Source organism: Vespula vulgaris, chromosome 3 (assembly GCF_905475345.1).
Source record: "Vespula vulgaris chromosome 3, iyVesVulg1.1, whole genome shotgun sequence".
NCBI lineage: Eukaryota > Metazoa > Arthropoda > Insecta > Hymenoptera > Vespidae > Vespula > Vespula vulgaris.
Window position 1 is genome coordinate 904,330 of NC_066588.1, and position 23,965 is coordinate 928,294.

The 23,965-nt window shown below is 33.3% G+C and overlaps 1 protein-coding gene across 4 annotated transcripts in view; it reads left to right on the forward strand.

Moving 5' to 3' along the window:
- LOC127062616 (uncharacterized) overlaps positions 1–23,965 on the forward strand; it is a 43,810-nt gene that overhangs the window by 14,051 nt on the left and 5,794 nt on the right. For 2 of the 4 annotated variants that reach the window (XM_050991153.1, XM_050991150.1), the window contains exons 2-10: positions 12,505–15,292; positions 21,894–21,988; positions 22,183–22,312; positions 22,439–22,542; positions 22,634–22,811; positions 22,907–23,150; positions 23,246–23,420; positions 23,513–23,639; positions 23,779–23,940. In XM_050991153.1, coding sequence (XP_050847110.1) covers positions 12,986–15,292; positions 21,894–21,988; positions 22,183–22,312; positions 22,439–22,542; positions 22,634–22,811; positions 22,907–23,150; positions 23,246–23,420; positions 23,513–23,639; positions 23,779–23,940 — 3,522 coding nt within the window. In that variant the 5' untranslated portion in view covers positions 12,505–12,985. Of the gene's footprint in view, positions 1–6,923; positions 6,992–7,234; positions 7,518–12,190; positions 12,246–12,504; positions 15,293–21,893; positions 21,989–22,182; positions 22,313–22,438; positions 22,543–22,633; positions 22,812–22,906; positions 23,151–23,245; positions 23,421–23,512; positions 23,640–23,778; positions 23,941–23,965 lie in introns of those variants that run through there. The other 2 variants (XM_050991151.1, XM_050991152.1) reach the window with 2 other exon arrangements.

A 23,965-nucleotide genomic window follows, 5' to 3' on the forward strand; every position in this document is an offset into this window, starting at 1 on the left:
TTTTCTTTTTCCCTAAGTTTATATCAAGAGAGTAGTTGATACGCGACGTTACCATCTTGATTCTGTAATTTCGTGGAATATCCATCTGTTTGTAATAGGTAAATAAAGAGGAGACACAAACACACACAATACGCGCTAATGTACGCAAACAAACGTACACAAAAAAATGTTCATCTTGTTGTTTATAACTTGACAGTTTTATCGATAATTCGCCCACGTGTAAATCTCTCATTTAGCCGTGGATAAAAATAAAAAATTGTTAAAAAGCTGAAACGCCCGTTAAGCCGAACATGAAATTAATAAATTCAACGTGATAGAAAACTTGTAATTTGGCTTTCTAAAAATATAAGAGTTAACAACACGTGATATTCATTAATGGCCCATGTAACCTCGATATTATATCCCAATTAAATACTTGCCGAAAGTATACGTAGGATAGAAATTTTTAAATTTGTATATAAGCTTTTTCGATGATGTGAGATTTTTGAATGTCGAATGAGATAGAGAGACAAAGAAAGAGAGAGAGAGAGAAACAATAATTTATTTTTTATTTCCTTTTTTATTACCTTAACGAAATGAAGCAATAAATACCTGGTATATAACGAGAACGAATGTCTCGCATTCACGGACTTTAAAGGAATTTCCTTGAAATATTCTTTGAGATCCATAACTTGTACATATCTCTCGAGTTCTTAGATAGTAAAGAGATAAAGACAGAGAACAAGTTATTCGCAATATTTTTGTTCATTATGACATTTAAGTTTAATCGTTTAGAAAGTAATATTAGAGCATTTTGTTTTATAACAACTTTTATTTTTTACTTATTTATTATTTTTATTTATCTTTTTTTTTTCTTTCACAATTTTCACGCAATTCTTATACAGGTTGGATCGAAAGTTTCTAAGCTTTTCTAGAATTTACAATCCGAAAAAAAAAATTAGCTTGAAAAGTTTGGGAAAAAGAGTAATTGACTTTTAAAAATCACCTAGGAACTTTTTAGGCCCATCCTATATAAAACTTTTGATGAATACAATTAAGAGTACCTAGTGAAAAAGACACTCTTTGATAACTTAACTGTTTCTCTTTTCCTTTTTTTTTTTTTTTTTTTTTAATTTTATTTATTTTTTTTTCGAATCTCAAACGATTCTTATGCATTCTTAAATCAAAAGTTCCTAGACTTGTAGTTTTATAATCTTATATTATTATCATATTATTATTTTATATCTTATATTAATTTATAAAAAAGAACAGTCAGTCTAAGAAGTCTTGAAAAAAGAATAATTAATTTTTAAAAATCACCTATGACACATTTTTGGTCAATCCTGTATAAAATTTTGGACGAATATAATCCGATGAAAAGACTCTCTTGGATAACTTAATTCTTTTTTATTTTTTATTTATTTTTATAATGTTCAAATGATTCTCATACTGGATTAGATGGAATCCAAAAGTTTCTGGATTTTTAAAATTATCCCAAAAATTCTCGAGAAAGGAATAATTGACTTTTCAAATCTTGTAAATATCTACTTTTTTGAGTTAATCTGTATAAAACTTTTGATGAATATAATTAGGAATATCTAGTGAAAAGGCTCTCTCGTTTTCTTCTCAATTAAATATGTATATGGAATATTATTGAGAGACGGAGAGAGACGGAGAGTGACAGAGAGAGACAGACAGACAGAGAAAGAGAAAGAGAGAGAGAGAGAGAAGTACGTATGTATAATAATATATACACGTAGCAGTATCGAGCGTGCGGAGTGCAGGAGTGCAGGAAGTAACTAGGCGACGCAAAGGAATTCATTACCGGTTGAATATGCCTCTGGGGAGGATCGTTCGAGATATATCGATTCGATATAGAGGAAGAAAGAAAGAAAGAAAAAAAAAATTAACGGAGAAAAGAAAATAAAAAAAGAATAATCAAATCGAGAACTACATCCTTCTCAATCGTCTTGACAAATGCCCATGGGGGATCTTTTATCCTCTTCTTCTTATTTACTTATTATTATTTTACTATTTTATTTTTTTTTCTTTCCTCTTTTTTTTCTTCTTCTTTCCTTTTCGTTCTTTTCTTTTTTTGTCATCGAAGAAATTGCATAGTCAAGAGGCGTGTAATCGAAGTAGGTCCCCCTATCGGTTTTCCCTCGGTCTTTGAGCGGTAATTAGCGGATGATTAGACGTAGAGAGTATATGTAGGTTAAACTCTGTCGATCGCTCTGTCGTGCACGAACCATAAATTATTATGTACTCACTCACTCGGCCGATCAAAAATAATGATACGTGTATCTGTGAAATTGTAAATAACAGCGGGTACGATCGTTTTACGCGATTTCGATTTTCTTTCTTTCTTTCTTTTTTTTTATCTGTTTATTTCTTATTTGTTTCTTTATCTTTTTTCTTTCTGTCTTTCTTTCTTTCTTTACCGTTGTCTATGTCTTTCTCTTTGAGAGATTATATAGAAATGAACACGTAGCCTTTCATAAATTTCACCTTGAAAGTGTCTAAGTATAAGACTGATAAAACTCACGAAGAGAACACGTAGGTCGAAAGACACTTCCTTTTTTTTTTTTCTTTTTTCTTTTTTCCCCCCTTTTTCTGCTTTCTTTTTCTTTCTATTTTTTCTTTTTTTACTTTCAACCTACATATAAATTATCAATATTATCGATCTACTACCGCCTACGGAACTTTTTTGAGAAATTTATTACAAAGCTTTATCTATCCGGTATAAACAATTTTACTTTCGCAAGCATCTCAGTTAATTGTTCTATTATTGGATATCATTCTTAGAAGCTTCTTTAGTTTTTCGTTTCATAAAATTCACATAAACACATGGCCATCGCACCTCGCGTTACATCGAAAAGGCTGATAACAATGGTCGAAGCCTTATCTCTAATGTCCTCAATATACATATTTAATTTTGCAATTGCGCGCCAAAGTCGAATGAAAACGTTTGTACTTGTCTCTCTCTCTCTTTTTTTTGTCGTTACAAACGAGACAAAAAATGTCTTTTACAGTAAAATAACCAAGTGAGGAATATATAATTAATTCATTGATGGTTTATCTCTCGGAGAAAGATATGAATTATCGAAAGACTTAACTTGGCTTTCATCGTAATAACATTTTTTATCCAAAAACTTTCTTTTTTTTCTTTCTATCCTTCTCTCTCTCTCTCTCTCTCTCTCTCTCTCACTCTCTTTCTATCTATCTTTCTCTTTCTCTATCTCTTTTTCTCTCTTTCTTTTTATACTCTTCCCCCATTATCGGTCTAATATTAGGTTATTTATTAGAAAGCGATGATGTCCTGTAGTTTTACAGTTATAATATTATATATAATTAATTTTATAGTCTAACTCACTTCGAGTCCATTCCCGATGACTCTAATATGACGGTAGAAGAAGACCTTTCACAAATATTATTTATTTATCAACAGATAAAGTATTTCTTTTGACAAAGAAAAAGAAAAAAAAAAAAGACATCTGGAATCATTTCATATCGGAAATACCTATTACTAAACGTTAATGTAAAAGTCTTGTCAGACACTCGTAAAATAGAATCCTTATTCTCGGATTATTTTTATCTAACATTTGACAGATTTTACGAGAAGAGATTATTTGTAATTGATCTTTCTAAAAAGAAGAAGAAAAAAAAGGATAGAAAACAACATGTCATAATGATAAAAAATTATTAAATATTCATAAAATTTAGATACAGAAAATACACTTAGAAAAACAAAATTGAGTTTCTGTGTGAATGTGTACAAAAGTATATACATATATATATATATATATGCAATTGCATCGTATTCATGCACTTTCTTCGAGCGATATCTTCGTTTCGTTCGCATGTGGTAATTATTACTATCAACGTTGTGCAGTGACGTCATATTTAATTAATATCATCGTGGGAAAAAATTTGTCTACGAGTTTTATAAAATTGTTCTTCACGGGGTGGTTGGAATCTTGTTAAAAGGAGTGTAAAGATCGTGGTAAGATGGCGCGAATGCAAATTTAAATGGCTTACAGTTTATTGGATTAGCTTCTTACGACGTGCCAGACTTGTACGTACGCCTACGATGTATCTATGTGTGTATATGTGTGCATGTATCTATCTATCTATGTACGTACGTAAGTACGTACATACGTATGTACTTAGATACGTAGATACTCGGCTTCTCTTCCCTTGAAAATCGAGCAGAATAAACGCAACGTGGAATGTTCGCGTGCCAACAAATATATTGCTTTTCTTTTATTATTCGATAACCCTTCCTTTCTTACACAATTATGACTTTCGTATCGCTCTTCCAATTGTGTTACACAATATGTACGCTAATTATTCTTGAATTATGAGCAAACGATAAGATCTTATTGACATTATCAAAATGGAAATTCTGTATCTCTTTCTCTCTCCCTCTCACTTTTTCTTTCTCTCTTTTTCTCTTTGTTCAATTAATAAAATTATAAATAATAACATTTTTAATAAGAAATTCATGTTATATTTATCTTTTGTCTAATTATTATCATTTAATAATTATTATATCATTGATGATAATGATTACGTAATAAATAAACTATAATTTAATAATTAATGAATTAATTAAATGTTACAATAGTATCAAATTATACGCGTACATGTAAATGAAAATATTTATTAATTTATATAAAGAAATATCAAGACCATGTTCAGTTTTTCTCTCTTACGATTGTATAACGTTTCTAAAAATATTAAGAAACGAAAGATTAACCGAAGAAATAATGTAAAAAAAAGTGTGTGTGTGTATATATATAATGAATTAATTAATACAAAAATTAAATATTAATATCGTAAAAGGAATAAATATGAATGAGAATATAGATTAATTTGCGTAACTTAATCTTAAATTTAAATTATCGAAACTCGTGAATGGATAAGATTTCATAAAAATTTAACAAATAACGGAACGACGATGTAACGAAGTAATTAATAAAACGATTAAATATTAACACGATAAACGGAGAAATTAAATGAATAATGATATTTATCGATGTATTCATTTCTACAACGTGATAACCAAACTTTAACGATTCTATTTTCGAAAGTGTTATAAAAGTGAGAGATTAACAAACGAAATAATAATAATAATAATGATAATAAGAGCGAGAAAGAGAAGGGTAGAAGAGATATAGAGAAAGAGAAAGAGAGAGAGAGAGAGAGAGAAATAGAGAAAGAAATTAAAGGGACTTTTTAAACCCTTCTTGAATCTCGATGTTTGTCGGCACGTACGAGAGAGAGATACGAACGTTTGCTCGTGGCTATGCCATAGGGGTAAAAGGGAGAGAAAGAGAATGAGTGAGAGAGTGGGGGAAGGGGGGAAACAAAAAGAGTAGTAAAGAGAGAGAAAGAGAGAAAGAGAGAGCCGTCCAAAAATATATTTGGCCCGGCATCTTCTTCCGTTCCTCTACTCGCATACACTGTCGGAAAATTCAAAGCTTACTCTCACCTTCGTGGAATAATTAAATTGGTCTTTTTCTTTCTCTCTTTCTCTCTTTCTCTCTTTCTCACAGTACTCTCATCTTCTTTTTATTATTCTTCTTATTATCTTTCCTTTGCGGAATGACAAAAGGGTAGCCACGATGTTAAAAGAGACAGGAAACGCGCGATATTTATTCGCCTTTCGACCTCAACTCTCCTTAACGTTTACTCTTCTCCTATGTTTCGTCTTATTTCTAATCTTATTCTTCTTCATCTTCGTCTTCGTCTTCTTCTTCTTTTTATCTTGTCAACCCTATATCCCTGAATTGTAAGTACGTCCTGCGTATGAACGATGAAAATGACCAAGAGACAATTGAACAATCGCTTTTAAACACTCTCTCTCTCTTTTTTTCTCTATCTATCTCTAGTGTCTCCTTCGTCATTCTTAAAGGAAGGGCTATCAAGTAATATTACTTTTCATCGGTACCAATTAATCCTTTAACCTTGCCAATAACAAATATACGATCGCGTTAGAAGAAAATAAGCCCTCGTTCCTTTTCGTTAGTTTCACAGCAAACGAACTTTATCAATTAACAGACGATCTCTCGTTCCTTCTTTAATTTTCTTTATTTCTTTCTTTCTTTCTTTCTCTTTTCTTTCTTTTCACGATCAATTCTTCTTTTTCATTCCATTTTCTCTTTTCTCTCTCTCTCTTTTTTTTGTTACACCACGTGATAAACGAGCAATAATCCTAGGATACAAGTTAATAACTAAGCAGTGCGATGGAATTTGTGTAATCGATTTCGCAATAAGTTCAAATGAAATATGTACGTATATGTACGTACGTTTTTAACGTAACGTAACGAATGTAAAAGAAATAGAAGATTTCTCTCTCTCTCTCTCTCTCTCTCTCTCTCTCTCTCTCTCTCTCTCTCGTTCCTAATCATCATTCCTAATTATCATCGTCTTCTTCTTTTCCTTCTTCTTCTATCTAATCGAAATAGTTAAAAAACATTAGTAGAGTAAATAAAATCAATGTCTAATTCCCCTCCTGCTCCTCTTTCTCCACCAAATGTCTCTCTCGAAAAATTTTCAAATCTCCATTAAAACGATTCGAAGTGATCAAATTTATTGATCATGTTACTCGAGTTGTAAGAGATCAGTGCAATTCAATAAAAGAAAAAGGAAACGCGTCCATAGTGTCGAGTCGACGTAAGTAGGTAATGGTTTTCGAGAGTTCCTATTGCTCACCATCACCATCATCATCATCATCATCACCATCACCATTATCATTATCATCATCATCATCATCATCAACGAGTACTAGTACTTCTCTTTCTGGCGTGTTCGCACGCGTGCTAGAAAGAGAAAGAGAGATAGAGAGAAAGAGAGAAAGAGATAGAGATAGAGATAGTGGAGAGTAAAAGAGGAAGGTGGGGCGCTTTTAAAGTACGTACTCTTTTACGATCACGTCGGAGGCCTCAGTCGACGTTGTGCTATCGCAAAGAGTGTTTCGTGTACTTTAACTCGTGAAAATCGTTTATACGTGCGTGACATCAACACATACCTACTTCGTTTCTTTCTTTCTTTCTTTTTTTCTTTCTTTCTGTCTTTCTTTCTTTTTTTTTTTTTTTTTTTTAATTACGTATGTGTTCATTATATCTGTGTGTCTTTCTTACTCTCTCTTTCTCTCTTTCTCTGTCTTTTTCTCTTTCTATCTCTGTCTGTGGCTTGATTAAAAGCATTTTTGTTTGAAATCATCGAGATATCATTCTCTCACCCTCTTTAGTTCGACGACCCTCTGCGGATTGGAATTCGATGCCGCGACGTCGAGAACTTGTCGAGAGTTAAAGAAAGAACTATAAGAGAGAAAGAGAAAGAGAGAGAGGAGAGAGAGAGAGAGAGAGAGAGAGAGATTTCAAATTAGAACTCACACCTAGCTCTTTTCTGTTACTCGTTTCAAATGATCGAAAGCGTTGTTACTAATCGATTCGACGTGTAAAATTTGGTAAAAAAGAAAGAAGAAAGAAAAGAAAAGATTAGCGTTAGAACGTTATCAAGAGAGATAGAAAGTGAGTGCTTCACATACTTAACATACAGTCTTCTTTATTTCTCTCATTTTTTTTTTCTTTTTTTTTCTTTGCGCTCCAAATCGTTCGCGAAACTATTAGAGCGTGTTTGGCGGTCTACCGTTAACGAGGTCTTAATTAATAATTAAATTATTATCTAGATAGAGTCAGTAAGATGAGGAGGTCGATCTATATATTTATCAACATTCAATCTTCGATGAGAGAGATAAGTAGAGAAAGAAAGAGAGAGAGAGAGAGAGAGAATCAAGAATCTCTTTAACACTATTATTTTCTGATTGCGTGTTAAACATAGATTAATCGTAAGGCCGTCTACTTTCTAGTGTAGTAAAGCTCGATGCGTTTCTCAATTTTCTTTTTATTTTATTTTATTTTATTTTATTTTTCCATCATCATTATTATTTTGTTAATTCTTGCAAAGATGTAAATGTAACATAACACGCATTTGTTGTTGCTGTCTTTTTTTATTTCTTTTTTTATTTCATTTTTATCAGAAAGAAACAAAAAGAAAGATAAAAAGAAAAGGGAATGTCCTTCGGCAATGATTTACCAATTTACTCATCGATCGTTGGATCAATCTTTCGATTCAAGGATCGATCCAACGAAAGATCGTAAACGATTCGCAAATGCCCACGTATTTCTCTCGTTAAGTTCGATGCTATGCGAGTAACTGGTACAACGAAAGGTTCGCGTCCAGAAATACACCGCGGCGTGACTTGGTGGTAATTTTGGCGTTGGTGGTGGACGCGATATAAACGTTCCAATATCGAAAGCGGCGTAACTCGTACGAAAATCATGTCCAGGAGGATTTATTAGAGTAACGTCTGTACCTCCTCAAAAGAGAGGATTAGGATATTTTCAATATCCGAGGAAGAAAACAAATATCTACCCATCGATCTTTATTTTTTATTTTTTTTTTTATTTCTTTTTTGCAAATTTTCTCCTTGTAAATCATTTTTGCGTATGGCCATGAAGAATTAACGCGTTAAATTTTTTACATTCAGATATATAAATATGTATAAGGAAATTAATTTTCTAAATATGATGGAATAAAAGCTTTATTACCATACATACGTACGTACGTACATACGTATATATATATGACTATACTGTATACTGACTACACTGTGTATATACATGCCTACACACACACATATATATATGTATACATATATTTAATATGTATAAAGGTGCATAGCGTGAAAACAAGTGCATTGCAGCTGCAGTGAGCACGAGAATCCTGTCGGTCGAATCTTTGCATCGCATCTAATATTACAGGACGAACCGAAATAAACTCTACTCAAGTACTTATCACTGTATGTTATGTGTATGCGCATTATACAGTAATGTATGTATGTATGCATATGTACGTCGGTGCATGACTGTATGGAGAAGCACATACGTACATATATACGTACATAAATACACACACACACATAACCAGAGAAGAAAAGAGAAGGGAAGAGAGCCTCGTTGAGTTCTCTGACTCGCAGTACGCTCATTACACTTCTCTTTGATTACTTATTTGTACACAAAGCTATACAACTCGTTCATGATTCACATACCCAGTGCATTTGTGCATTTTCTCGTGCAGTTCTTCTTTTTTTTTCTTTTTCTTTTTCTTTTTTTTTTTTTTTGAGGGAGTTTATGATTTTTGCTTTTTGCCTTTTTCTTTTCTTCTCTTTTTTCTTTTTCTTGTTCTTTTACCATCCCACAGAAGATCGATGAAAATCTCGAGACTCTCGAGTAGTAGTAGAGGAATGATTCGAGAGTAGTAAAGCATGATGACTGATATTAACTTGCCACTTCTTCCTACTATCGAAGATTGATGCCGCATAGTTGATGACCATGCCAACCAACTGTCCATAAACTCTGGAGTCTCTTTTTCTTTTTCATCTTTTTATTTTATTTTATTTTTTTTTTCTTTCTTTATTTTATTTTCTTCTTTCTCGTTCGTCAATTTTACGATGCACACAAATTACACATACATAAAAAGCATACATAAAAGTAGATATATGAACGTGTATATATATATATGTATGTGTATATATATGTATTCTGTGTTTCTCATTATCATCGATACACCATTTCCTCTTTTTTTATCTCTTCTATGCATTTATAGATAGCTTTTAAAATAGATTCACTCTTCAGAGATTTTTCTCGAAAATTTCATTTCTTTCTCTTCTTTTCTTTTTCTTTTTTTTTGTTTCTTTCTTTTTATTTAATTATTTAATTCATTTTTTTTCATAAGTGATAATATTTACGTTAAGATCGTTAAGAGTTTGTCAAGAGATTATTCTCAAAGAAGCTAATTTTTATTTATTTACTTAGTTATTTTTATATTTATTAATAAATGATAATGCAGTAATATTTGTTTTTATGCAAATTACTAGCTTGTTAAAGGTTGTTTTCAGAAACTGATTTCGCTTTTCTGTTTTTCTTCTTCTTCTTCTTCTTCTACACCCAACAATTTTGTACAATTTTCGCCATTTGTTGGAATTTGCTAAAAGAAAAAGAAAAAGAAAAAAAAAGAAAAAAGAAAAGAATAACACTTTAGTCCGATTAGTTTGCGGTAGTTGTTTACGATAGTTATTAACGTATTCAAGTCTCTTTGTTAGCGATAGTGAAGACGATTTTCACGTGAATGTTAACTTCGTCCTCGAGGATCATGCCGAAAACGAAAAGTATAATAAACATTTCCGTGAACGCTTGCTCGACCAAAGCTGGTAATCGGTTCGTTCGGCTCGATCGGCACCATTTACAGTATATCGATATTCGCTCAACGCTATTTTTAGAGGGCCGTCTCGTATTCTAACGATGCAAACCACAAACGTGACCGAGTTACGCGACACGAGATATATGAACCTATATATTACATTAAATGTATACATATATCTATATAATATAATATAGATACACACACACATATATATAAAACCGGGTGGTGCGACACGGTTCGACGACATTTAGGTCGCGTTACGAATTGGTTATCAGCTGTTATGCTTATGCGGATTATCCAGCGAATCATGAACGTCGTTTAGTCGAAAAATCGTCTTCTCGAATTTTCTTATCGTTAATCATCCAAATCCGTATGAGTGTCCTTTTATATTATAGTAAACATGATAGTAGGTAACAATCTTTGAAACAAGTTAATTATGCAATAAGTGTTATCAATGATAACGTTCAAGAAACAACACGATATAACATAATTTCAAGGTCATGTTTCAATAGGAGACTACATTTTTATCGATTGTTATTAACTTGACGAGATCAAATTTTCGTTAAAATGTGCCAATTTTATGTTTAGTATCTATGCAATGGTCCAACTCTTTAAATTTTCGCATGAATATACTGTGTTTGTGTATGCACATATATAAATATATCTGTATACCTCTCACAACCATATACATATGTATACATATGTAGAAGATTCTCTTTGCGGTCATGTCGAATAATCGAGTTTATATTTGGCTTCTACTTATTGCAATCAATATTTTGAAACATTTGATCAGTATTTTAAATAAATGTGATCAGTATTTATAATAAAATATTAACAGATACGTAATATAAATGACACGACCTTGACGGTTAATCATTTATACTGACTAAAATATTTACATATAGTGATCATTTATTTTACTCACCATTATGTTCTTTTTTCTTTTAATTAAATTTTCTTATTTTTTATTAATAAAAATATTGATCAAATATAATGAAAGTATTTATAGTTTGGTGAATATATACACACATACATGTCGATTATGAGCTTTGTTTATACGTCAATATGTTATAAAGTTCATATCCCAAATTGTTTCGTACTTTTATATAATAGATGATTAAGTCGATGCAATTTGATTAAGATAGCATGTTACGTAGATATAGTAACGACGTTACGTATTAATATTCTTGTTGCGTTATCGTCGTCGTCGTTGTCGTTTTGTTGAATACGCGAGAGAAATTTTTTGAGAAGTGTCGGCAAAGAACACGTGTGCGTTTTCCGTGTAATAAAGAAGCCCCAAGCGTGCACGTGTCAAACGCAAAGAAAGAAAACGAACAAAGAAATTGCTGAGCAACTGCATAGGAATACAAATTTTTATTTATATATATTTTCTCAAAAGGAAGGTTAAATAAAAGAATATATATATATATAATAAGTAAAAAAAATATATAACAAAAGAATATATATATATAATAAATAATAACAATAGTTTTACATTTACGAACGTAGCAATATATTTTAATATTTTTAAACAATTTTAATCGTCAGTATTTTAATTGAATAGTCAGTATTTATAATAAAATAACGGTAGATAATACAAAAACTATCAGTATTTTAATTAAAATATTTATAAATATGATAATTCGTCGGTATCTTAAAATAGATAGTCAGTATTTACAATAAATCCAGATACAACTTTGACACTTGATTATTTATACTGACCATTTATATTACATACCGATAGTTTATTGATCGAAATATTCATACATATATACTGATCATTTATTTTACGAAATATTTACCATTAATTGTTAAATAATACTTAATAAGTAAATAGGAGTGTATAACATAGCTAGAAAGGTGAAATTATATACATATATGTACATACATATATCTAATTATATTAATTTAATTGAAATCAAATGACAAATGCTTTTAGATCTGTTCGAGAAAAAACACAAACGGCACTTTGATTTTTTCAGAATTCTAGAAAAGTAAGAAAAAAAGATATTACATAAAACTAGAGAAATTCATCGTCAAACTATTTCGTTTACTGTTTATACATACTCATTACTCAGATAGTCTCTTTAAATCGTTTGCATATCTCTCGAGAAAAAAACAATTTGTTCATAGGTTACCATTCGATATATATTCACGTAGGAATCGATCGATGAATCGCGATATCCGAAAATCGATGAAATATGATTCGATTGAAAAATCTTTCGAACTAATCGAAGCTTCGTTTTCTTTCAGATCATCGAATCGGCCAGGGAGAAATTTCATACTCCCGTTTAAGAAGAATCGTTATAATTTATCCCCAGTGTTTTACTCGAAGAAGAGAAATGTAACCGGTCCGTGTGTTATCATTGAGAGAGAGAGAGAGAGAGGGAAAAAACAAAACAAAAAAATAATCAAGCAAAAAACCAGTAAACTAAAACCGTTCTACCGATCTCGAATAATCGAAGAAGGAAGTATCATCGGTGGCTCAAGTTCGAATTTATCGTATAAGGGATCTTAGCTTTAACTAAGTATATAAGTGATAACAAATAATTAAATAAATAAAAAGGGGATAAAAAAAGCAAAAAGAGAAAAAGAACGGAGGAAAGCGCGTCGAAGTTAGAACGACGCGATGAGGCGACTACACGTAGGAGGTTGTTACAGGATCACGTGGACCGAGGCTCGACGTAGCTCGTGGCCGTGGAGAAGGAGATTCTCAGGTCAGTCGGCCTGAGATATGCCAGGATCGGCAACGGCTTCTCCGATAGCAACGGAAACGGCTACGGCACGACATCATCATCATCATCGTCATCGTCATCATCATCGGCCGGGTAGCCGGCACTTGCCGATACCGATCGAGACGATAGAACGCCGGGTTTTTGCAACCCGACGTGATCTCTTCGTTCCGGCCACGGTCGATCCTCGTCCAAGTAGGGCTGTACATTGTCCTGACTTGAACGCCTGTTTGATCAATGAGTCGCGTATAGGCCTCGACGAGGTTGACTGTCGTGCCGTCCACTTTGGTTACGCGATTCCTGTGAACGTAGTACCGATAAAGGAGAGTCCTGACTTGGTCGAGCTTGTCCTAGATCATTCGTCGGAGTTGAGTACTAGAACGACGAGTTTTTTATTGAATCATCACCCTCAACTTCGCGAGCAACAGCGCCACCACCACTACCAACAACAACAACAACAACAAGATCAGGAAGAACGTGTACAGGAACAGCATTACCTCAATTATCAGGTCGAAGAGGAATTCTTTAGAATGGCCGCAACGGCGAAACACGATCTCCGTAGAAAATTTCCTACGGAGACTTCGTCGTCCGGTGACGAAGATATAGCAGCTATCGCTAAACAAATAAGTGATCACGCCGAAGCGATATATCAGACTTGGAAAAGCCGTGGTTTGGAACCAACGGAGATTTTAAATTGTCACAGTAATGCCACAGCCGCCGACAAGTTCGGCAGTGCCCTTACACCCACCGCCTCGCCCGCTAGTGCCAGTGGTAAAACTATCGAGACATTAAACGCAAGCAGCCCCAACTCGGCGGTGGATATTCTCGCTCAGACGCCGAACTTGGACAATGGTAATTTAGAAAAGCTAGTGAACAATTTCGTGGTCGAGGACAAAGCGAGAATAGCCGCTTCTAGCCAAAGATCACCCTCGAAGACTCTGCCTTCTTCCATTCAATTCGCCTTGCAAAAATTTGAAAGAAATTCGACGCAGCAACAACATCAGCAAACTTCGCCGCTTAAGGGCAACGGTTCTATCGGCTCGAGCAACGTAACGAAACAGACCAATAAACAGACTAATTCGTCCCTTCATTCGCCGACCTCGTCTTTCCCTAATAAACCATCGCAAATAGTCAAGCCTCAAGTTTCGACTAAAGTACCGAGCGCTCATCATCAGGAAGTCTTCCTCGAGACAATCGAGACGACATTTCCGGCGGACCTAACTCCTTCCAAGATCGTACAACAAAAGAGACCGGCCAGCACGGTAATATCCTCTTCTATGAACTCTAACTTAAATTCTGACGGTGCTAGCTCGAACCCAGGCTTAACCACGTGGCCGTTAAAAAATAAATTGAGTGATGGCAAACGATCGAACGATAACAGTCCTACCTCGGGTAGGACCACGCCGACTAGTCCGCAGGATAGTAAAATCACGTCTATTGTGAAAGATTCCAGCAAAAGTTCGGTTCGTGGTCGTTCGAATCGTTTAGTCAGCGACGATGCTTTCCTCGACGAGGTGGCACGAGAAGAGGAGAGATTGATCAACGCATTGAAAACGGGTTCGGTTATAACGGAGGAACCGCCCGAGAGAACAGGCTCTTCTATATTTCAATTAGCCGCACGGCAGAAGCCAGCGATCAAAAAGGAAAAGCCTAAAGTTGAACCGGTCAAACCAATTATTATTGGACATAATCACGAAGGAGTGACCTTGGTACCGACGTCGGCTGCATTGGTTAACAATGTGACATCGTCGGTCCACGCCGGAAACAATACCGAAGGGCCGAGCAAGTCTTTGAGCAAGGACGAGCTCTCGAACATGTCTGTCGTCGATTATGCCAAAGTAAGGTATAGAGCGGCTCAACAAAACTCACCGGGTCAACAAAGACTCGAGGAACAGAAATCGGTTGGTAACGTGGGAACAACGTACAACGCTACGGAACAATTGGTATCGAGCGCTAGGTCAAAGTTCGAGCCAGAGTTACGTAAGGATAATAATAAAGAGGGCAACGTTAAGGATGACAGAGACCCTATAACATCTAGATGGGGTCCTAGAATAAATTCGCCAAGGCCACGATTGGAACAAGTGCCACATCCTGAACTGACAACTCAACAGAAACAACACATAAGAGCTGCCGCAGCTACGGGTACTGGAAACAATCCGGTTAGACCGTTTCTCACTAGAGGATCGGTCGCTGAACGTGTATTGATCTTCGAGAAATGTCCTAGCGAATTATTGCTTGATAAACGAGGTCCTCGTCCAGCTGGTATCGCAACGTGGAGAACTGGCCACGAGGTTCAGAGCAAGGTTCAGGTAAAGTTTCAATTAAAGAAGATTATTATTAATCGAAAACGAGGAAGATTCTTTCTTTCTTTCTTTCTTTTTCTTTTAATTTCTTTTGTTTTCATTTTTTTCTCCAAGACATAAAACATACTTTTAACACACTTTCGTTCCTTCATCTCTTCGAAAAGAGAAAGAACATGTGTAGACGTATACAAGTTCTGGTTAGATGGTATTAAAGAGAAATGGTTTTACGACACGTTAGAGTTCAAATTTAGATCGGAGTTTAACGAGGGATAATCTACCACGAAAGAATCCAACGCGTAAAAAGGAACAAAGCACCCACTACAAGGATCTTACTGTAAACGCGGTTGCGTTTATGGGAACGTACCCAGAGACTAACATATAATCCTAAACGTGCACACGTATTTACATACATATATATATTGGATTATTAGCAGTTGAATACAGACGACACTTTTTAAGGATACGCTTTCCCATTAAATCGAATTCATTCGACTCGCTATTTACTCAAAAAATATATTAACGAATCGTTCTTGAGGGAAGATGAAAAATAGAAAGAAACAATCTTATTTGGTCGAAAATAAGATTGACTGGTCCATTGAAAGCTCGTGCAAAGTGCAATAAACTTTCACCGGATGAGTTTTCTCAGAAAGATTCTAATTTCGTCTGTAAAAGGTTAACAAAATACGTGAGAATGAAAGATGGAATTGAAAAAATCGAGATCTCTTTCGAGAATTGTTTCGTGATCGAGAAAGGTAAGGTAGATAGATACTCTTTCTCTTTCTCTCTATCTCTTTAGTTCTCTTTTTCTCTCTTTCTCTCTTGCACACTCTCGTCGTCTTAATTCTCATCGTCTTCTTAGTCGCATATGTATATCGTACGTTTTGGTCGACGTCCAAATTCCTTCTTGGCGACGACGAGGATGTTCCTCGAGCGTTCTCGACTGCTCGTACTTTTTTGTTCGAAAAACGAGTTCAAGATCTTCCAATCATGGAGGTCGTTCATATTCATATTTTCTGCGGCTTTAAAAAAAAAGGGGGAAAGAAAAAAAAGAAAGATCAATCTTCTAGATAGACGAATCGAAAATTAGTCAATTTCTTGCGGGATCTTACACAGTTTGTATTTTTATCGAATAATACAGGTGATTTTAACAAAACTTTCTAAGTAACTTTAATACAACAAAAAAAGAAAAGAAAAGAAAACTATTACCGAGACTTCTTTTTTTTTTTTTAATCGTAAGAAAGTTGTTAAACTTGTAGTTGTACAATATGAAAACGTAAATCGGCTTAAAAAGTCTCGAAAATGTGTAATTGATTATTAATATTCATCTAGGAACTTTCTGGCCCTACTTTGTGTTACTTGCAAATTTTATAACATACTTCTTTTAAATTAACATTATTAAAATAATTTTTATCATTTCATATTTTATTAATATTTATTGATTAATATAAAGATTAATGCTTAACGAATAAAAAGAAAAGAGAAAGAATAAAGAATTAGCTTCATAAATTTCTACGTTTACTTTCGTTCGATACAACGAAACACTTTGTCTATACATATGTATTAATCTTCTCATGAATGCGAATCAACGATCGTACGTTACCAGTAAAGCAATTTAATACGATCAACGTTGGATGCACTTAGAACAGGTAGATCATTGTTCAACGGGAACACACAAGCCTAAAAGAGAGCCAGGAAAGAACGTAACGCGTGAGAGATAACGTTTTCTGGCACGTCGTTGACTCTACGTATGTATATATATTCCTCATGGTTTCTTGTTTCTGGCTTTGGTCCAAAGCTTCGAAACATCGAAACTTCGAGTTAATCGTAGGATCGATTCCATTTCAAATTCATTGGATTGCGGCTCGAGTCTATATTTTGTATTTATTTATTTTTTATTTATATATATACATATATTTTTTATTTCTTTTAATCATTTAATCTCACATAGCTAGAAATCGAAACAATCTTTGATTCAATAAATAAAATTGAAATCTGTATCAGTGGATATCATCTAATCACTATAATCTTGTTATAGGCAAATCCTACGCAGTATGTGTGTATGTGTGTATATATATATATAATAATAATAATAATAATAAACGTTATGATTAAGATAAGACGGATAGAGTCTTATTACATGTCCAATGCGAAGGAGGTTTACTCGTGATTAGGCACGCCTACTATTTAATGTAACTAGGCTGTCCCATCGATCGACATATATATATATATATATATATATATATATATATATATATATATACATATACATACATATCGTTTTTAGTAGATCCTTTCAGAAAATGAAAGAAGGGTGGGGTGAGAATACTAGAACATAATCCTTGAGATTATTTCGAGAGAGAAAGAGAGAAGGAAAATAGAGTCGTGAAAGGTAAATTTATCAAGTGGAAATAATTTATTTCTTATTGCTTTTAAAGTAGTTAGAAAATTGATTTTACGCTTTTGTTATTTACGAATGTTATAAATCTCGTTTGACGTGACGAAATATAAAGCACGTATAGACATACATACAAAGTAATATTTGTATAATACATAGATATGTACGTATGTACTTTGAAAATATGACGATGACGGCAAATTCAAAAACAATCGATCGTTCGTTAGCCGAACTCTGACCATACGACTCCTTATTTGCAATAACGCGTTACTCAATGTTACAACAATGCATTGCGCCGTTTGTCGAAGAGAGGGCTTGGCTCGACGAACGTCATTGTCCGCGAGGATTATTATGTTCTTATAACACTCACATGTATGGAGGTAGCGGATAGTGTATAGATATAGAAGAATAGAGTATGAAGCTTTCCTCGAGAAGATTAAACCATAGATGATCTCTAGATCCTGATAAAGAGTTTATATCGAGGTACTTTCATAAGGATTGTTTTCGAAAGGTCAATTTATTTATTTGTTTATTTATTTTTTATTTATTTTGTGAGTAGTAACGTAGTAATATTTATTATCGTAAAGGTTTCGTTAATGGTTATATTCAAAGAAGCTAATTTATTTCTTTCTTATTCGTTTTTTATTTTTATTTATTTATTTATTTATTTTTTTTTTTTAAGTAATAATGTAGTAATATCTATTTATTATCGATTGTGATCTGTTCTTTTCTTTTTTTTTTTTTCTTTTGTTTGTATTCGAGTATGGCTAATAAGAATTGTTTTCACAGAGAAGCTAATATTTTTATTATCATTTTTTTTTCTTTTTTCTTTTTGATAAGTGGCAATGTAATAATATTTATTATCGATCGACACGCGCATAAGAACAAGGTATTTGTTTTGACGTATGCGAGTGGGTGTATAGTAGTAGTAGGGACTCGTATAAACGTGGTGAAAGTATCGCCTTGTAGAGTGACTCTCCCAAGCGAGAGAGAGAGAGAGAGAGAGAGAGAGAGAGAGAGAGAGAGAGAGAGAGAGACTGAGAGAGGTAATTAGGCAAGCAATAATATTCAGAGAACTCAACGAAGTTTCGAGTAATTCATAATATAAATTCGTTTCCTTGAAATTTAACCACACATTGAAATTAAAAAAAAAAAAGAAAAGAAAAGGAAAGAGAAAAGAAAAAAAGAAAAGAAAAAGATTTAATTATTGTTGAAATGTTGATTACATTAATTAAGAGAAAATTCGTGTTTAGCTAATTCACGTAGAACATTAGTGTGGACTCGGGAAAAGGGTCTCTCCGCTTATAGTTAGTTAGAACGAAATGCCACGGTGAAAGTGTACGAGAGAAAAGTCACAGGCGAGTTCCACGCTTTGAACTTTGAACTGTTTCGCTTAAAACGGGCACAAACTTTTGTCCCGTAACTAGTAAATCTTACGACTAATTTCGTCGATCCTTTCGTAGAAACTGTTTTCTCTTCAGCACGATAGAAAAACAGGGAGGGAGAGAGAGAAAGAGAGAGAGAGAGAGGATGAATTAGTTTAGACAACTCACAGACACAAAAAGGATTAAATCACGTGTGTGTGTGATTGCTATTTATTGGGTCAGAATTTATTTTTAAACATTTGATCAGTATAATAAAATATCAATAGGTGATATAAATTACGCAACTCTGAGTGCAATCTTAATACTTTTTATACTGATCGTTTATCTTATAAAATATTTATCATTAATTAATAAAAATACTGATAAAATAAATCATTGTGTATGTGTGTATGCGTGTCAATCACGTTCTTCTAAATTACTTATTCCTTTTTTTAGATTCATTTGTTCATTTTTTTCTCTCTCCAATCGATCGAAGAAAAAACTCGTTAAGTTAATTTGAAAAGTTTCCTTGCACGTTTATTTTTTTCTTTTTTTTCTTTTTCTTTTTTTCGTTCTTTCTCGATGACCAGTAGCAGTTTGTGCCCTGTTCTTAAAGATAGAAAAGGTTCGACCTCCAGAAAAGGCGAAGAACGTAGTAGCTCTCGTACGGTTTAATTAATTTGATCGAGGAAGAAGAATGTTGCTTCGCTCGGGATCACCGTCGTCGTCGTCTTCGTCGTTGTCGTTGTCGTTGTCGTTGTCGTTGTAGTCGTCGTAGTTGTTTATATTTGGTAGTAGCTGACTCACTTGGTTTAACTGTGAGCTTTCGTTAGGATTAATGTTGCTTGACGGTGCAGAGAGAGAGAGAGAGAGAGAGAGAGAGAGAGAGAGAGAGAGAGAGAGAGAGAGAGAGAGAGAGAGAGAGAGAGAGAAGTAACATAAAGCAAATCCGACATAAAGGATCACGGCCATAATCGTAGAGTAACACACAGGGACGTCGGTCACGCTTCGACTGAATCGTCGAACCGATCTAACGTATATTAAAACGTCGAAAATGGAGATTCGAAGACAAACAAATTTACGTGATATGATAATTTTCGCTAAAAGATTACTCTATCTAACGTTTCGTGTGAGTCATTTTATCGTATACAAAAAAAATATTTTTTATACAAAAAATATATAACAGATTGTGATAAATATGTTAAAAAGTCATGAACATCATTTATCGTAATCCGTTGGTTTCATACATATATATATAAATACATACATACATACAATAAAGTATACAATAAAATATATATATATTAATAATAATATTAACAAAAAAGAAGATAAAAGAATAGATTAAAAATAGTATATTTTGATAAAGATGTTCCATATATCTTTTCCTTTTTTAATAATAATAAGAACAAAAAATAAACAGAATCTCAAAAAGAAAGACTATTTAATAGAAGTAAATTCTAATCGATATCCAAGGCCAATAATTTATTTATCGACAAATTATCAATGTCCCTTTCTAATTGCTTTGATTTGGCAGTAAAACGTCGTCGATCGATAGGTGCGGTCAAACTCGTAATGTCAATTGGCAGGCTGATCGACGGTATCCATGCATACAATGCAATGGACCGTGCCAAAGTCGAGATTACTATATGTGTGTACACACACACACAAACATAACATACATATATACATACATAACTATAATAGTAACATTTCTGATTGCATAGCTATCATATCAAAATTATAAAATGGGATCACGTTGAGAATTAAATAATCTTTGGAGATTAACACATTATTATCTTTAATTATTCCATGAAATAAAGACTTAAATTTGACGGCTTCTTAGTGTTCACGTCATTCCATTTAACATAAATTTCACTAAATTAATCTCACTTTCTGTTGCGCTCCCTATTATACACTACTATACTCACGCAAGTTGGTATGTTAATCGGATGACTAACGAGACAAGTTCTTCGTACGAGATAATTTGAAGAGAAAAGAAGAGATATTTAAATCTCTGTCTTATTACAATAAAATCTCGTTTAAAGATTTCAATTCTCGTGCGAATACAAGCATGAAAGAAAATCAGGTGGTAGATAAATACATACATATATACATACATACATACATACATACATACATACATATATATATAAGCACAAATCATATTATCGTTCGATCGAGTCATGATGTAACCGGTCACACGGGACCCTCGAGGTGCGGCAATGCATTAACTGGCATTGTCGGCCTCTTTGCATTCTTCGGATCCTTCTTACAGCATCGCGTAACAGGATGTCGCGTCCTTGCTTCATCGTCGATATAATTACAATGGAATGTCAGTTTCGCAGAGAACCTCGAGATAAAACAAGCACTTTACGACACAGAACACAATCGTGATCCAACGAAATTAAACGATCGTTAAAATTAAACAATCCTTAAAACTAAATTGTGTTTTACCCTTTATACGCATATAATGTTACTTTAAACGGGAATATTTCTACTTATTTATTTATTCTGCATAATTTTATTATTTCATTAAGAAAAGATTTTTATTGATATTCTATTATACATCCAAAGTTTTTTTTTTTTAAATACTATCGTACTATATTGTATATGTAGTATATTACTATATATAGTATAGATACTTAATATGTATGATTATACTACATAGTATAAGTAATACTAATAATCGCATTATATAATTTTTATTTAGACAAGATAAAAAATAAGGTTACGCAAAGGCTAAACTCAACGACACAAATTTGTTCATTGTCTCTTATATCTCTATAATAATCCGATATTTTTTCTCAGTTCTTATTTGCTCATCGATCGATCGATTTCTTTCCAGAGTTATGTAAAGGAAAAGACCCAGCAAAAAAGTTTACCACCACATACTACTCTACAGAGGCACGTGAAGGCGAACAGAAATGTTCACATACCTAGGTATATTACTATTACTACTACTACCTACTACTATTACTATTACTACTACTACCATTACTACTACTACTACTACTACTACTACTACTACTACTACTACTACTACTATACTACTATTCTTGGAAAATTTCAAGAAACACTTTAATCATCGACGATGCACTAGATGTTTATGCTTATACGTATATTTCTCTCTGAAGGTTCTACTTCCCTGGCGGCAAACCCACACCTCTTTCTCAACTGGAGGCTACCATTTCGAGAATTACTACGGCGTTTCAAAGTTTGCCAGGTCATCGAGCCTCTCGTGCACAATTTCACTTGATCACGAAGGTTGCTAAAGAACATCTTGAAAGAAAAAGAAAAGAAAAACAAATACAAACAAAAATAAATAAATAAATGTCTACTAACAATCACTTTTATCACGTATATTCGTTTCATTAAAATCTTTGATTTCAGGCCTGTGATCTACCCCTTTATTGGAAGGTACCACTTTTCCTTGCCGCTAACAAAGATCAGACCGAACACGTAGAGATGAACACTTTTCTTGAATTTTGGAAAGAGTAAGATATTTTCTTTACGATTACATCAACGATTAAGTGATCAATGTTTTATTATAAAAAAAAAAAAATCTTGTTTTTTTTCCTTGTATAGATTAACGAGTAGTCATCACGATGCAGCTAGCAAGTTCATTAGAATTACGACGCGTGGTTTAAGAAACAACATATTACCTGAGGATTTGATACCCTTAGTTCAGGACGTTGTTGAAACACATCCAGGATTAACATTTTTAAAGGAAGCTAAGGAATTTCATTCACGTTATGTTCACACGGTTTGTCAATAATTATGATTTTATATTTCGATAATATTATTTGATGATCGTGAAACATATCTATATTTTAAAAACGTATTATTAATATTATTCAGGTAATCGCGAGGATATTTTATTGCGTCAATCGTAGCTGGAGTGGAAAGATTTCGGTAGCTGAATTACGAAGAAGTAATCTTCTAGCTGTAATAGGTGTCCTTGAACACGAAGAAGATATTAATCAGGTGACCGCTTACTTCAGTTACGAACATTTCTACGTGATTTATTGTAAGTTCTGGGAATTGGATCGTGATCATGATCTTTTCATCGATAAAATGGATCTAACGAGACACAATGATAACGGTGAGTCATTTATGCATATATATGCATACGTATAAAGAAGGATTATGACAAAGATGCATTAACTTTGAACGTTTAACATGTGTTACATGTAACAGCATTATCTACGCGAATGATCGAGCGGATATTTAGCGGAGCAGTTACGAGAGGTGGTGTCAAAAGTGGGGGTGTAATTCAACAACCAGAAGATAAGATGAGTTATACAGAATTTGTATGGTTTCTTCTCAGCGAAGAGGATAAAAATCATCCGACAGCTATCGAGTATTGGTTTAGGTATAAAATTATTGTCCATTTCTTATTTTCATATTTTATCGTCAAGAAATATCAATAAATGTATATATACTCTTTATATGTATTTGAAATAGATGTATGGATCTTGATGGAGATGGCTATTTGTCCATGTTTGAATTGGAATATTTCTATGAGGAACAGTTGCATCGTATGGAAGGTATAGGGCTCGAAACTTTACCATTCGAAGATTGTCTCTGTCAGGTATATTTTAATATTTTTTTTTATCTCAAATATATATATTTGATATATATGTACTTGTACATTGAAATAGAAAATATTAATGTAAAAAAAAAATTCGTATATTAATTAGTTAAATTATTATTTTTTTTTTTTATGTTAGATGTTAGACATGATTCATCCAGCAACACCAGGAAAGATCTCATTAAGCGATCTAAAGAAATGTAAAATGACGTCGATCTTTTTTGATACCTTCTTCAATCTAGAAAAATATCTCGACCATGAACAGAGAGATCCATTTGCTTCGGCACGAGATGGTCACGAGGTAATAATTATTGTGTTATAATATC